The sequence below is a fragment of the Camellia sinensis genome, chromosome 8 (assembly GCF_055761805.1).
Source record: "Camellia sinensis isolate YWXY chromosome 8, ASM5576180v1, whole genome shotgun sequence".
Lineage (NCBI taxonomy): Eukaryota > Viridiplantae > Streptophyta > Magnoliopsida > Ericales > Theaceae > Camellia > Camellia sinensis.
Window position 1 is genome coordinate 112,821,714 of NC_138968.1, and position 16,418 is coordinate 112,838,131.

The following is a 16,418-nucleotide window of genomic DNA, read 5'->3' on the forward strand; positions in this document are numbered from 1 at the left end:
TGGCATTATTACCCCTTTGGAAGGGTGTAGTATGGCTTTTGTGTCCAAAGATCCCTTTCAATTTCAAAATTGTTGCAAACTTACAGAATTCTCAATTTCAAATTTTGAAGTCTCCATTTGTTAATTGAAAAAATTAATTGGTTGAAATTTCATAATTTCGAAAGAAATTTGAAAAATTATGAATTTAAGATTTTTCATAGAAATTCAAGAAGTTGAAAATTTTCACATTTTTAAAATATTCATCTATGTCAATTGGAAAATCTCTATCAAAAACACACACCAAGTGAGAAAGAAAAATTCACAGCTCTTGCATTTTTATTTTTTTTATCAATGAAGTTACTCTTATTTGGAAAATAAATAAATAAATAAATAATAAAAATAAATAAATAAAGTAAGAAAATTCACAAAGCTCTCAATTTTGTGAAAGCAAAATCAAATTTTGTTTTTTTTGTTTTTTTTTTATACGTAATTTTATATTTAATATGTATGTTGATTTTCACAAATAACTTTCAAAAATATCAATTTTATCAAAAGCAAATGTGTATAGTTAAAATTATGTTATTTTAAAGTTTTGAATACAAACAAACCAGTTGACACCAACTTGCAAAAGCGTGATCCATGTTTCAACTAATACTTCGATTCAAGGATGAATTTCTCTAGCCGATCAAAAAAAAAAAAAAAGGATGAATTTCTCTAGAAAATGCTAACAACTAAAAAATATGACTTACTAAAAAACTTGAAAGTGAGACAATTTTACAAAGTCACCAAAATGGGATTTTTCAGCATTAAATCATAAATTTTTATCTTCTATCATTTCATTTCCTTTTTTCTTTTGCTTTTACTTTCCTTTTATTTTCTTCTAACAAATCCAAAATCTTCAAAAGCTAACATCATATATGTAACCCCTATCGTAATTAAACCTGGGAATTGCCTCAAATCCCCGTCGTGGACATGTTTAGAGCCGCTTGAAATATCAAGGTTCAAATACTACAGAACCCTATCAAAGTTCTATCAAAGTTCTCCAATCCACAAAACATATATGTCGAGTAGAAATCAGAAGAATACCATCAGAGCTTGTGTCAACCAAAAAATGTTAACAACTTGCAAGTTTTTCTTCTTCATCGCTCGAGCGACAAATTGATCGCTCGAGCTGTTTTGCGGGTCATTCAATAATTTTGTTGGTCTGAACTTTGGGGAGTTCGCATTCTACGCTCGAGCGAAGGCTTCATCGCTCAAGCAGTCTTGTGTGTCTGACGCTCGAATGCAAGTTTCATCACTTGAAGTCTATTTGGGATCAGCACCTTAAAAGTCACTTTTTGGGTAAAATCCAAACCATTTTTCTCTCTCTTCTCTCTCTTTTCTCCATGTCTGAAAATCCCAAGCCTTTAAGCTTGGATTTCATCTTCTTCCGCTCAAAATCTCACCTTAGTTCCATAGACCAAAATGTAGAGGGTCGTGAGAGCTTCGATTTAATCTGAACGGATTGGGTTGCTGATGAATTTTCAGCATTTCTCCTCTACACTTCAAGAGGTATGGATTCTTGAGTTTCTTTTCAATACCTCACTATAAATATATATGTCGTACTTTTATTGCATTAAAAGTACAATCATTATATTTGATTTTATATAAAAGCATAAGGGTTGGTTTGGGATTTAGAGTTAGGGTTATGGATTTATATTTATGTTTGAGTATGGGATGTATGAACATGTTTCAGGTGTGGGATTGGAAGACTTAGTGTTTAATTTGTGGATTTTAGAATGTTTAAGAGAATGTTTAGTGTTGAGTTGGAAATTGGGTTATGTTGGGTTGCTCATGAGTTAGGGTTTTGGTTAATTATATTGGACGTTGGAATAGTGAGAATTGGTTTTCAAAACAAAGTGTGGTTGATTATCTCTTTTGCTAAAGAAAATGAGAATTTGGAAGAAATTGGTATGTTGGGGTTTACGTTGTGGTCTGTATGCTTTTGATTATGCAATTGGCCTCTTAGAGTTCTGTCATTGGCCATTGGTGGAGGATGGTATTGATTGTTGCCTGATAGATGCTATGGGTACTATTGTAGTGTGGACAATGTGATTCAGGGTGATGTGTTGTGGGTTATTGGCAGTTAATCGTAGCTATCTATTTGTTGTGGTTTATTAGTGGACAGTGTGAATAGACAATTCAATTTTTGTGTTGTTGGATAGATAGTTTAGGTGAATGGTAACCATTAGCTAATTATGGTTGTGATGATTAATACCTCATATTGTATTTTGGAAATGTTTTGGAAATAAATGAAAACTCGTTGTTGAATGGTGGTGCGCAGAGCACTTTTTGCAAGAATTGGTTAATGTTTTAACTATTAGTGGTCGTTATTGTGTTGATTGGATTAAGTGTATGTATTACACTCGTATGTCTATTTGTGTATCTAGCATGCTGTGTTATTGGATTTGGGGTCCGTTTCCCGCTGGGTGAGGCCGGTACAGCATGGCACCTTGATAGAGGTTCCTCTCCCTTCCGGTTTACGCCCGGTAAAGTTTGAAAGGAGGTCCGTTTCTCTCCAGGTGGGACTGGTAATCTCAATCTTTGCGCTCTTTTGGACTGCCGTAAAATAGGATGATCAGAAGCAACAATCTACACATTAATAAGGAACAAAATTTGAAAGCATGTCTGAACTAAAGATCAGCGGTAGGGATACAGGTTTTCTACATAGGTAATAATAGCTTGTGTAAAAATAAATACAGAAACCAGTGCCAGATGCTAAACTACAGAGTGGAATTAAATAACCCCAAAGAAGCAATAATGAAGTTTGGACTTGTCACAAACAAAAAATAACTTCTTGGGGTTAATGCACAAACTAGGTGGCATTACCATCTTAAACAAGTTTGTCCAGTGTAGATAGGTAACAAAGTGCATAGTTGCACAAAGTGAAAGGAACTGTGATATAATATTGGGTATAGATAGTTATAAAAATAAAAAATAAAAAATAAAAGAAAAGAAAACAAGAAAAAGAAAAGTAACTAATATTGATGAAATAAAATTAAAAAAACTTATGTAAGTCAAAGTCAGGAGAACTCACAAGACTTAACCCACGGTACAAAGAACCATGGTGTAGAAAGTGTCAGGCCCCAACTCCATTATATATCTGATATATGCATAATGCCTGGCATGTCCTTTTCAGCTCTCATTCATCCCTTTCATTTGCTTCAAACTTAAGTTTTTCATCTTTTCGAGCATTGCGATATATATCATCCCAAAAACTAGAATGTTTCTCCACCCTTTCATTAATCTGCAAATAACAAACCACAATCCATTTTTTAACTTTCAACCCAAAGAGCCTATTGGATTGGCCGGACTAAAGTATAGGATTGGGGAATTACAAATTCTTGTGACTCATATTCCAATGTTGAATTGCAATTTTCTGTCCGAATTATCCAGTGGACAGCAAATCCCACAAAAATGCGGGATACTCAATACTGAGGAAGGTGTGATATTCACAGTCCTATGCTACTCTACAGAATTATTAATCCCCTCACTATTAATCCTTCTAATCAAACAAGACCAAAAAGTAAAGGGAAAAAAGTAATATGTAAAATAAGCAGAAGGAAGAGTGACTAAAAATAGGCATGTGCAAAAGAATGACTTGCCTCCTCCATTTCCAGCCTTTCCGCCTCTTCAGAGATTTCCATCTCTGTTAAGATATACCCAATCTAGGTTAGTAAGAATGTCCTGCACTAGTATCTCAGGTTCACTCTGAGAACCTGAGATGCATTCAGTAAATCAGTGAGGCTGGTAAACCCTTCCTCCAGGGCATAAACAACGCTAGAATTTCTCATGTAAGAGCCCTTTTGATCCATAATTCCCATATAACTAACTCTCCATTCTATTTCCTCCCCGAACAAATTCCATTCCCAAGCACCTTGTTTAAGCTAAGAAATCTGACCTAGTAGCAGGGCATCTGATGGGAAAATGAGAACATTCTCCAACAGTTTTGCATAGCCTGCATGCAATTTGATACCTACATGTTCTTAGCCAACCGCCTTCCAAAGGAAGCCGCAACATGAGCAAATTTAGAGAGTTTTCCTTTAGATATCAAAAGCGAGAAAGCTCTCATCATTGCATCAGGCTTATGTTTCGGATAAATCATCCCATGAACTCCATCAACAACCTTAAAATTTTGATACTTTATCAAAAGTTAAAAAAACAGAAGGCAAATACCTTATTTTAGCTACATAAGTAACCATAACAAAAAGCTGAATGAACTCACATATTTTTTTATGACAGGGTACTCTGGTGTAATAACAGGGATTCCAAATGACATGGCCCGTGTAAGTAATGGAGGAAAACCCTGTACATCTTGGGAGAAACCATATAGAATAATATCAGCCATTAATAACAAACCATTCACGTTATCATTCATCTTATAGTGCCTATGTTTGGATTAAGTGATTTGGAGAGAAAAGAAAAGAAATTGAGAGATATGTATTTCTCTTACTTGTTTGGATAACTTAAGTGGAGAGAAATGGGGAGAAATAGAGAGAAACATATTTCTCCCCATTTCTCCTATAACTCTCAGTTTCAATCTTCCCAAAAGTGGAGAGATTGGGAGAGAAAAGAAACCAACAAATGTTTATATTTTTATAATACCAATTTTGTTCCTGTAAAAATAAAAGAAATAAAATAATTGACACCCATGTCCTCAAGGCTTTTCATATCCAGCATAGGTTTTTGACTCTCCACTTCTCTAGCTCTCTCTCCGCTTTCTTCTTCTTTGCCGTGCAGGTAATCATCCTTCTTATTTCCATTCTTTATTTCTGTTATGTATGTATTTACACATAATATATATGCTATTGTTGTGTATAAGAACAGAATATATATATATATATATATATATTCTGGAATTCATAGTTTTTTGAGAGGAGGCTAGTGTAATGGCACCACAATCGCTTGTATACACATTTGTAGCAATACACCAGAACACAATTTCTCTCTCTCTCTCTCTCTCTCTCTGGGTCCAGCTTCGATGTTGTTGATGTTTGCTAGATTTGTCTATTTGTTTATTTTCAATCCTTCCATTTTTTTTTTTTTAGTTTATCAATTATCTATGACCAATGTTAGGCACTTTTAATTTACAACCTTAAATTCTTGATTTGGCCATTATATGATTGATTTTATAACAAATTAGGAAAGACTTTTCAAATATTCTAATTATTTTCCTTTATTCATTTGAAATCTATGTTGAAATAAAAAAAAAAATTACATTTTAATAATATTAGTGTTCCACCCGTACTATGTATGTGTTGTGTTTACAATTATTTGTATATATGTGAATTGCAATTTTTAAATGTCTTCTTCTTTTTTTTCACACAGAAAAAGAAATATAACAAATGCAGCATATCTGCAATCAATTATTTTATGTTTGCTTTTATTCAAAATTTAAAAATAATGTGCAGGCAAAATTTATAACTAAATTAAGAAAAAATTTATTCCTAACGATTATGGATCAACTAGATGTATACAAAGAGCTAAGAAAGAATTTATTGTTTTTATTCAAAATGTATACTAATTTATTTTAATAAAAAATATAGGATAAATGGGTCAACAAGACAAAGAGTTAAGAAAGGACTTGATTATGTGGTATAGAAGGCAAAAGTTAGCTGTTGTTCAAGTTGTTTGCCATGTGGTATATTGGTATATGTAGAGAAAATATCACCTTAGAAAGTACGTGGACCATCCTATTAATTACTTGAAGAGAGAAAAAGAGAGGATTGAACTAATGGAAAAACTTAAATGTATTAAGAATTGTTATAATATCACTTGTATGGGGCCGCAGGCATTTCAAGATTTGTGTCATATACTTGAAAGATATGGTGGTCTGAAACCTACAAAATGTGCAACAATTGAGGAACAAGTTGCAAAGTGTCTTTACATTTTGTCACACAGTGTGACGAATAGAAATGTTTCGTTTTTCTTTCGTCGCTCTAGTGAGACTGTAAGTCGACATTTTCATAGTTTTTTGAGAGCTCTTATATCATTGGAAGATAAATTTCTTCGCCAACCTAATGGATCATAAGTCCCTCCAGAAATACTCAATAATAATAGGTTCCATCCATATTTTAAGGCAAAAATTCCATATTACATTTCGCTTTAAATTTTTAGTTTTATTTCTATATAAAACTGCTACATGATACATTTATGTTAGGATTGTATCAGAGCACTTGATGGAACACATGTTCGTGTTAAAGTATCTAGCAAGGATGCACCGAGATATCATGGTAGAAAAGGTTACCCAACAAAAAATGTATTGGCCGCATGTTCATTTGACTTAAAATTCATTTATGTCTTACCTGGATGGGAGCGGACTGCATCTGACTCAAGGATCATAAAAAATGCACTCACTAGAGAAGATAAATTGAAAATACCCAACGGTAATTCATGCTTAGATAATATGAAACTTTTGTTAAATTATATAGATTTAGGGTTTAACATAGTGATGTGTTTTGTTTTAAATAGGCAAATTTTATCTTGTTAATACGGGGTATATGTTAAGGAGTGTCCTTATCCCTCCTTACAGAGGTGTGTTATCACTTGAAAGAGTATTTCAACCATCCACCGAAAAATGCTCGAGAGTTGTTTAACCACTGACATGCTTCTTTACGCAATGCCATAGAGAGAGCTTTTGGTGTGCTAAAGAAACGATCTCCCATCATAGCAAGCACAACTGAGCCTATTTACTCGATTAACACACAATCAGATATCATAATAGCATGTTGCATCTTACATAACTTTTTAATGGGTGTGGATCCAAATGAAAACCTTGTTTCTGAAGTAGAAAAATAGCTTGAAAATCAATGTCAAACTTAACAAACAACTCGTGCACCAAGGGATACTAATGAGGATGCAAAACAAGGGGAACTCATTAGAAATGTGATAGCAGCTCCAATGTGGTCTAATTATGTTGCTAATCAAGAGTGATATATTAGTTTTTACATGTTTGCTAGCCATCTTGATTTTATGTGAAAAGTACTTGAACATCGGATCAGATGTATCCATAATTTTGGTATTGTGATGACATTATTGTGGTTTATGATGTTACTTTGAATTTATTTTGTTTTAGATTCAGATGTATTCATAACTTTGCTATTGTGATGACATTATTGTGGTTTATGATGTTACTTTGAATTTATTTTGATGTAGATTTTATAAATGGGTAAAAAAACATAGAAGTCCGAAGATTCTAAGAGAGAAAAACTTTCATGGACAAATCAAATGGATGATGCATTGATTGATGCATTGTCTCACCAACATGTTGAAGGAAATATCAATGGAACTTTCACTACTTCAGCATATGATAAAATAGTAAAGGAATTACATGAGCTATACAACTTAGACTTAGATAAGGCCAAAGTCAAGAATAGGCTGAAAAATATCAAAGAGCATTTTCCTAAGTGCTATGATTTATTCAAACATACTAGTTGTTTTGCTTGGAGCCCGGTTACAAGGATATTCACTGCTGAACCTGAAGTTTGGGAGGCATTGATTGAGGTACTTTTATTAATTTTAGTTTATGTTGATTTTTTTAAAAAAAGAATAGAAAAACATAACTTATATTTAACTATAACTTTTTTATTTTGTTTTCTCATTTTTTTTTTATTTTTTATTTTTTATTTTGTTTTGGTAAAAGGTGAAACCACATGTTGAGAAATGGAAATGTACACCCATTGGCAACCGTGAAAAGCTGGCTAAGATCTATGGAAAGGATAGGGCAACTTGTGTAGGTGTTGAAATTGCTAAGGAAAAAGTACGTCGATGGGCTAACTCATCAAATAATGATCATGTAGATAGAATTAAAGTCATTGATGAACTGGTGCACCAAAATGAAGCAAACTTGGAAAGTTTTAATCTTATGGATGAAGATGTTATACTGTCTCCTAAAAGTGGAACATCTTTGAAGGAAAAAAAAAAGAAAGCTCTCAAATGATAGTGAGAGGGACGTTGACATACTGAAGGCATTATTGCAGGATATCGCATCAGCTATAAGAGATGGAGAAATCCCAAGGATGTTTTCCAAGAGGAGAGTTGCATAAAGCATTAGAGGAAATTGGAATTGCGCCACACTTATTTACTGAGGCATACCTTTTTCTTACCAAGAAATCTGAGAGGATGATGCAATTCTTTGGTTTCCTAGTGGAGTATCGCAGGTAAACTTTAGAGAGGATGATGTATGACCTTGAGAATCATTGGTAACTCTTCTATAGATAGGATAGTGATTTCTTTGAATGGGACATTAGAGATGTCTATTGTATTTTGTACTTGACTCAATTTACGATGTGGTGTCTTTTGTGGATGACTTTGAACTTATTTTGGATCTTTTGTGGATGATTTTAACTCTTTTTGAATCTTTTGTGGATGATGAATTCCTTGCTTTAGCGTTGGTAACTCTTCTATAGATGGGATAGTACTTGTTTTGAAGGGGACATTAGAGATGTTTATCGTATTTTGTACTTGACTCCATTTAAGATGTGTCTTTTGTGGATGACTTTGAACTTATTTTGGATCTTTTGTGGATGATTTTAACTCTTTTTGGATCTTTTGCGGATGATGAATTCCTTGCTTTAACACCCATTTTTCTTGACTCAATTTCATGCTATTTGTTTGATTGGTCTCAAGATGTTGTGGACTTTTTATTCCTCCACAAATGTATTTGCACTAGAGGTCTTCACGAAGCCAACCTATAATAACAAAAAATATTGGTCATGCATTGGTTGGATTTTTTTTGTCATGATATCATAAGTTTTGAATCATTAGGCTCATGCACCTATGAAAAAATATGAATTTTTTTTTCTCAAAATTGAATGGAAAAAAAAAAAGGTGAGGATTGGAGATGCTCTTATATAGTGACAAAATATTAAAAAAAAAGAGGTTATTTTGGTAATATAACAAAAAATCGTTTCTTTTATTTTCTATTATGAAATCTAATCAAACAAGAATGAGAGAAATCACAATCATTTCTATTCTTTTATTTCTTACTTATCCAAACAAGAAGGAGAGAAATTACGATCATTTCTTTTCTTTTCTCTCTTAGGTTCCCAAACATAGTGTTACTGATTCATGATGGAGTCATAAATGAATAGCAATTTCCTACAAAAATAGAGCTAGTATGGATCAATTCAAACTTAAAAGCTTAGTGAATCCACCAAACTTAATATTGTACCATAGATATCTAGGACCATGATATGTTTGACATGAGATTTCACATCAACCATGCAGCTACATAGCAAACAAATCAAATAAACATAAAAAGATTAAGTTCTAGAACCATGCCTTTTGATACTCGCATTATTCACCAGTGAAAGGGAAAACAAGGGACAAAAAAATCATCCTATAGAGACTCCAAAACAAAGAGGGTTATAGTGCAAATTTTGTACCCAACACATGACCTGCACTGTTTAAACAAAAGGGAATTCTATTATGAGTTGAACACACTACACAGTTGAAAAAAGAACACTTTATGAGACTTACACGGTAAAACAACTCCTCCTCTACTCTTCTTGATGTAGCATGGTTCAAGTAAATATGTGTCAATGATGAGATAGAGAACACTCCGTTTGGTATGGTAGGCAAGAAAATAAAGAATAAGATTATAGTTTCTTATCTAGGTAAGAAAAGTGATAAAATATCTCTTTCTCTATTTATGTTCTTTTCTCACCAAACCCTTCAATCCAAAGAAGCCAATAATCATATTGACCCTTAAGCCCAAAAATCACTTCAAAGATTCTTAAAATAGAAAGCAGAATGACCATTTGCTCCTTATTACTAGAAGAGAAAATGATAGTATCATATGCGAACTATAAATAAGATGCAAAAACATCCTTCCTAATAACAAAAACCATCAACCTAGCCAAGCTCCTTACCTTTATCCACTAATCAACCCACAACATCAACCATCAAAGTGAACAAGAAAGTAGACATTGGGTTTGTGAAGCGAAGTCTTACATTGCCTGAGTACTAAAGTAATGTTAAGCATATATACGCAAGGGCACCCTCACCTTAATAGCTAGCTTTTGGGGTTGAGTTCTACCCAAGACCGTGTAACATCGTATGAGAGTCGAAGTATTTAGGAATGGGTACGATGCATGTCCCTAGCCTGCACATCGCAGGTGTTGCTGATTGAGCACATTAACCGTGAGAGAGGGTGTGAAGTGAAGTCCCACATCGTTTGAGTACTAAAGTAATGTTAATCATATAAGCTTGAGAGTACCCTCACCTTAATAGCTAGCTTTTGGGGTTAAGTTCCACCTAAGACCATGTACCAGGGTCACCTTACCTAAACCCCTAGTAGCCTTGAAACACTCACCCACCTTGCTATTAACAATAACAAAGAAATTATATGATAACAAAAAGCCTCGAATACACTTCCTCCACCTATCTCTAAAGCTTTTTTTATTGCATTAACAAAATTCAAAAGGCCCCAATCTACGTAATCATATGTTTTTTCAAAATCAACCTCAAAGATAACTCATTCCTTATTTGTACTCCTATAATCCTCTGCCGCCTCATTTGAGGGACGAAAGCACCTTGAGAAGAAGAAATCGCATCACTAAAAACTGCCCTCAACCTTCTAGAAAAAAACCTTTACTGCTAGTTAATAAAATGAAGTGACTAAACTAATCGGCCTAAAATTACTGAACTTCAAGGAGTTCTCCCACTTGGGGACCAAACAAATACATGTTTCATTAGTACTAGTATCCACAAGTCCATCATCAAATAATTCAACAAATAGCTTCACCAAATCTTGTTAACTACCTCCCAACCAGTGTTTTAAAAAAAAAGCACTTAGGCGCGTGCCTAAGCTAGAGGCACAGTGAGGCGCAACCCTGTGCCTCAAACAAGTCAAGGCGAGGTGAGGAGAGGAATGGAAGGCGCACGAAAGGCACTAAGGTGAAGGCTTTATTCTAAGGCGCAAGGCGTGGGCTTATGCGCCTCATATATTTTTTTACTCAAATTGTTGATTAAGTGATTTTTTTTTTTTTGTGTGCATTTCCAGAGGGAATTAAAACCCTTCAATATAAAAGTCCAAACATTATCAGAAAGTGATAAAAAAAATTCCTAAGTGGAGATTGATTAAAAAAATCGATTGGCATTGCGTGAAAAGAGAAAGATCGACATTCGTCTTCTTCAGGTTCTTTTCTTCTTTGGGTTCTCCTTCTTCTTTGTTGTGTTATCTTTCTTCTTCGTTGGTCTTGGTTCTCTCTTTACCTCTTTTTTCTTTCTTTTTCTGCTCCAACCACTATTCCCCATTTCTTTCGCTGGGTTGTCCTTTCTTTTTTTCTTTTTTTTTTTAATGGCACTGGGGTGTCCATATTAAAGCCAACTAATCCTTAGGGTTGCATAGGCCCTCAGCATTGTCCTTCTTGTTCACTGATCCTGGTCCTCAATTTGCCTCTTTTTTCCATTCTTTCTTTTTATGCTTGAGCATGCAAGAAAGGTTGCTTTAAAGGTGGCTTTTTATTAACTTTTGTTCTTTTGTTCGATATTATATTTGTGATTTTTAGAAGATTGAATGTTATGTTTAAAGATTATTTGCCCATTTTAAAATGTTATGTTCATGTTGAAACTTTGTCTATTTTAAAATTTTGATTATATTCTACAACTTGTGCCTCGCTTTGGTGAGGCATGTGCCTCACCTCACTCTTAGGCTATAGGAGACCTTATCACCTCAGTGCGCCTAGAGCTTTTAAAAACACTGCTCCCAACAATCATGAAATACAACCATAGAGAATCTGTGAGGCCCTGGAGACTTGTCCCTCTCAACTCAAAAAATGCCACTATAATTTTCTTCTCATCAAAAGGCCTTTCCAGCCAACGAGATTTACTATCATCAATGGGAGATAAACCCAAACATTCAATTCCCTAGCCTAACAACGCCACACTAAGAATACAACCAAGAATAAAATGAAAAAGCTCATAAATGATTTGATACACCCTTTCTATGGAAGTCCATAATCATTTTCTAATCTTTTAATAAACTTTTTCCTTCTCCCATTTACAACCTTATGATTTTATTTTATTTTTTTTGAATTATTGTCCCCCTCCATCCACTTTATCATTGTCTTTTGATATTTAAATCCATCCACTAAGTTCTATTACATTACAGATCTAGATCCTTGTATCATGTATCCAAATTTGTCACAAGAAAACAATAAGATGAGGCTTCTCAATAGCATCGTTCAAAGAGAAAAAACATATACATTTATCTCACTTATCAAGAACTTAGAGAGTGAGTGTAAAAATTAGAACTGAGTCACCAATCTACATGACACGTATTCATCACAATCATAAGTTGAAAACAACCAAATTATTGGGAAACTTAGATCAATCCATGCAATAATTATGAGGCACTCACTTCTATGTTCCCTTTCCTTATAATGAACTCCTTAAACAGTGCACTACGGGGATTCAAGAATCTCAAAATATAATACCTACAAGCAAGGTTTTGAAAAGCGGTTGCGGTCGTCGTAACGCACTACAAGAAAAAGCACCTTTGGCAACTAAATTTTTAGTCGCCAAAAGTCTACTTTTTGATTCCCCGACTAAATTTTTTAGTCGTCGGTTTTGTTGCAAAAACATGGTCGCCGGAGGTATTGGCGACTAAAACGTTTTTAGTCGGCAAAAAACAGGTCTTTAACGACCAAAGTTTTGGTCGCCAATAGTGAATTACACTTTTTAAAATTATACATTTAGCGACTAATCTTTTAGTCACCAATAGTCAATGAATTGCAGACCAAACCATTTAGTCGCCAAAAGAAACACTTTTGGCGACCAATAATTTTAGTTGCCAAAGGTTATTCCGTGAAAAAAAAAATTAACTTTTCTTGTTTTTCTGAAATTCGAACCACCAACCTCTCACATTCTAAACCTTTAGCGCAACATACTCTCTCCACTATGCCACTACAACACCACATGAATATATATGCAACATCTATTATTTATATAGTATATTGACCCGTATTAATATAAAACTATATATATAAACATAATTATTTTTATTCAATATAATTTATGTAAAAAATAAATTATTTACTAAAAAAAATGAGACCACTTTTGGCGACTAAATTTGTTTTTTAGTCACCAATTCTATAGTTTTGGCTACTAATTATATTTTAGTCGCTAAAAAAATTCATTCCCGCCTAAGAATAACCACTTTTGGCGACTAAACTTATTTTTAGTCGCCAAAACCTCCACTTTTGGCGACTAAAGTGAATTTTAGTCGCCCATTATACACTTTTAGCTACTAAATTTTTTTTAGTAGCCAAAAACCTTCACTTTTGGCTACAAAATTTATTTTTGTTGGTAAAACACGTATAATCGGCGACCATAATATTTTTTAGTCGCCAAAACCTATACTTTTGGCTACTAAATGTTTTTAGTCACCAAAAACCTTCACTTTTGGCTACTAAAATTTTTTTAGTCGCTAAAACCCATATAATCGGCGACTAAACTGATTTTTAGTCGCCAATAACTATACATTTGGCTTCTAAACTATTTTAGTCGCCAAATTCTGCTACTTTCAGCGACGAAAATTCTATTTTTAGTCGCCAATTCTGCTTTTTCTTGTAGTGGCGGTTACGGTGGTGCGGTTGCGGTTGCGGGGTGTAAAGACCGTAGTGTAACGGTTGCGGTAATCGGAACCGTGAATTTTTTTATTTTTCGCACAATTTGAAAAAAACTTACCGATACGCATATTTTTTTTGCATGATTATACTTATTGGGTTTAAAATAAATATTGATCAATTTTTGTAAATTTTTAAGTATGATCCAATATATTTCATATTTTTAAATCACTATAAATTGAGTTTTTTACATTTTATTTTAATAATTAATGACTTTATATTATACAAAAAATCAATCACTAACTATTATATATAAGATAAACAATGACAAAAGTAAGAGAATAAATAAGAGTCTAAATATAGATATACATATTTTAACCAAGCCAAATAGATAATGACCACACTTATTATTATTATTATTATTATTATTATTATTATTATTATTATTATTATTATCAAACAATATATAGATAAACACACAAGAACAAAATGGTTGAATGATAGCAGCTGAATATAATAGCATAGGTCTTACAGCTTCAACAAATCAATAACATGTTCTTCATCTTCTCTCTTCTCTCTCTCTATCTCTAGCTCTTCCATCTTCTCTCTTTATCTTCCCTCTTTTCTCTATCCCTCTTCCTTCATTTTCAGCTTCTCTTTTTCTTTTTCTTTTTTTTTTGTGTGTTTTTTTTTCAAAAGAAGCAGTTCAGAACCGTTATGTAACGATGTGTAACAGGCCGTTACGGCTATTACGGTACCGTTACGACCACTACGGCAGTCGCTACTGCCGACACACCTCTGAATCTTAATCACACTGCAAAAGTGGCCGTAATGGATGGCGGTAACCACCGCAACTGTTACGTAACGGTTGTAGCCACTTTTTAAAACCTTACCTACAAGAGAGAAGAAAATAGCCAAACATGGAGCAATCAACTCCACAGTAGAATACCTGTAAAGCATCAGTGTACCCATCGGTGAAGTTTCCACACAAGAAGAGAAATTTAAATGCCCCCCCAGAGTCTTTCCCCTTTGAATATTTGATTAGCAGAGGTCCTATGTCATGCATTGCCACCGCATAGTCCCAAGATAGCTCACTGTAAAAGAAAGAACTTCTAACAACTAGAACCAGCATATCATCCTTATTGAACCCATTGTCCATCCTTAACTGAATTTTGTAGTGGGTTATACTGTAGCTTTCTGCATTCGACACATGTATTGGTGATCCAGGAATCACAAAGAAGTTTCCAGTGTCAAGCACACTATATAACATCTGAGACAGGAATAATAATTGAGCAACAATAGAATGCCTAATACAATAATAGAAAGATTGGTTACTGCTAATTAACAAAAGAAGGGTGCTGGGATGACTGATTTACCGGTAGAGAAAAATCTGGAAAAACAATAACATCAGCTTGGCTAAAAGCATTTTCCCACCAAGAAATAAGATGTTCCCAGCCCATGTCCATGTACACTGGAAGGCAATTTGGGAGGGTATCTTGTTGAATTATCCATATAAGTGGTACAAAACAAAAAGGTTCCTGCACAAGGCAGCATAATATGAAACTCACTACTTCAAGTATCTCAAACTGAAGCAATTAAATATAAGGTTCTTCATCCTTGTCACTCAAAAACAAGCACTCAAGTTGAACGACCCACAAGCCACATTATTTTGGCTTATTTGGTAATTCCAATCATATCATACCGTATATTCACCTATCAACCCACTTAAGATGAGCAACAAAGTCAAATAAAATTAAGGCTTTATTAAAGCACAAAAAGATGTTTCTTTTTTCTTTATCATGATTTAGATCATTCCATTTTCCTATGTTCTCCAATAGATAATTTACTTTTAAGCAGCATCAAAATATCCACAGTGAAATTAAATTTTCAGTTCCATCATTTAACTTCTTTTTCCTGATATTCTAGTTTTCTATCCATTAAAAGGTATGTTCTTCACCAAACATGTTGGACCATAAAATCTTTTAAGAGTTTCCAAACAATTAAATATGTAATATGCAAGGCCAACTCAAACAGTAGTGTCCATCAAAATTATGTCAATGAGTACAGCCCTACCTTAAAATGGCATCTTTTGCTTCAAATCTACAAAAAAAAATAGACAAATCGTGAACTATGTACAGTAACAAAAATTAACAAGCAAGTAACAGTTGTCACCAAAAGACTTACCAAAAAAACATAAAATACTCCACAAAGCACAAAGTACAAAGTAACCCCACTAGTATCAAATGGAAGACATACATTGACCAATCAATATGGCCATATCTCTCAGGACTTGGGATTGAGATTTGGCCTCCTATTTTCTTCCACATAGATTGTGCTTTACCATTCTCCGCTGCATAGATCTGTCAAAGAAGCAATGTAAGGATGTGTAAGCGTACAAGAATCTTGGTTCTAGAAAAATTTGAATTAATCCCACTTAATATATAAATAAGTGATAATCTAAAAGCACTCCTCACTTAATATATCTTTACCTGTAAAAGAAAGCAACATTTGCTCTCACCATCTCCCCCCCCCCCCCCCCCTCCCCGCGCACATACACAAAAAGTACAGAAGTTTCACAGAAAATAACCTTAAGCATGTATCCAAGTTCCTGTATATTCTTCACCACAGTAGACAGCATCAATGACAATCAATCTTTGTTCATGTTTCCTAAGATCTATCATTCATCAAAATAAAAACATTATTCAGGAGACGGTCACTTCAATGCACCAATATAACAAATAAGACATTTCTTCAAATATGCCATGTTTCTTAATGATGATAAAACAATTAAGCAAAGATATACTAATCTATAGAGATTATATCAATAAC

The 16,418-nt window shown here is 33.8% G+C and overlaps 1 protein-coding gene and 1 long non-coding RNA gene across 5 annotated transcripts; one reads left to right on the top strand and one right to left on the bottom strand.

Moving 5' to 3' along the window:
• Positions 1-718: 718 nt before the first annotated feature.
• LOC114297689 (uncharacterized) lies at positions 719-8,367 on the top strand. Of its 2 annotated transcripts, none has more exons than XR_014337997.1 (3): positions 719-1,530; positions 4,261-7,521; positions 7,661-8,367. It is a non-coding gene; the product is annotated as an uncharacterized LOC114297689 (long non-coding RNA). The 2 variants fall into 2 exon arrangements; XR_014337996.1 differs by having other exon boundaries at positions 729-1,530; positions 7,174-7,521.
• A 5,925-nt stretch (positions 8,368-14,292) lies between these two features.
• LOC114297693 (uncharacterized) lies at positions 14,293-15,952 on the bottom strand. 3 transcript variants are annotated; one of them, XM_028242157.2, is made up of 3 exons: positions 15,846-15,952; positions 14,966-15,127; positions 14,293-14,859 (listed from the first exon to the last, which is right to left on the bottom strand). In XM_028242157.2, exons 2-3 carry the CDS (start codon positions 15,053-15,055, stop codon positions 14,479-14,481), a joined length of 471 nt encoding a protein of 156 aa, XP_028097958.2. In that variant the 5' UTR covers positions 15,056-15,127; positions 15,846-15,952; the 3' UTR covers positions 14,293-14,478. The 3 variants fall into 3 exon arrangements, with proteins under 3 accessions (XP_028097958.2, XP_082739287.1, XP_028097959.2); XM_082883161.1 differs by having other exon boundaries at positions 15,774-15,944; XM_028242158.2 differs by having other exon boundaries at positions 14,966-15,944.
• Between the last annotated feature and the right edge of the window lie 466 nt (positions 15,953-16,418).

Bases quoted from the DNA above. Each gene is read 5' to 3' on its own strand.
- LOC114297693 (XM_028242157.2), bottom strand. From the start codon at position 15,055: ATGGACATGGGCTGGGAACATCTTATTTCTTGGTGGGAAAATGCTTTT. The intron at 14,860-14,965 runs GTAAATCAGTCA...TTCCTGTCTCAG, and splicing joins TTCCAGATTTTTCTCTACCG to ATGTTATATAGTGTGCTTGA.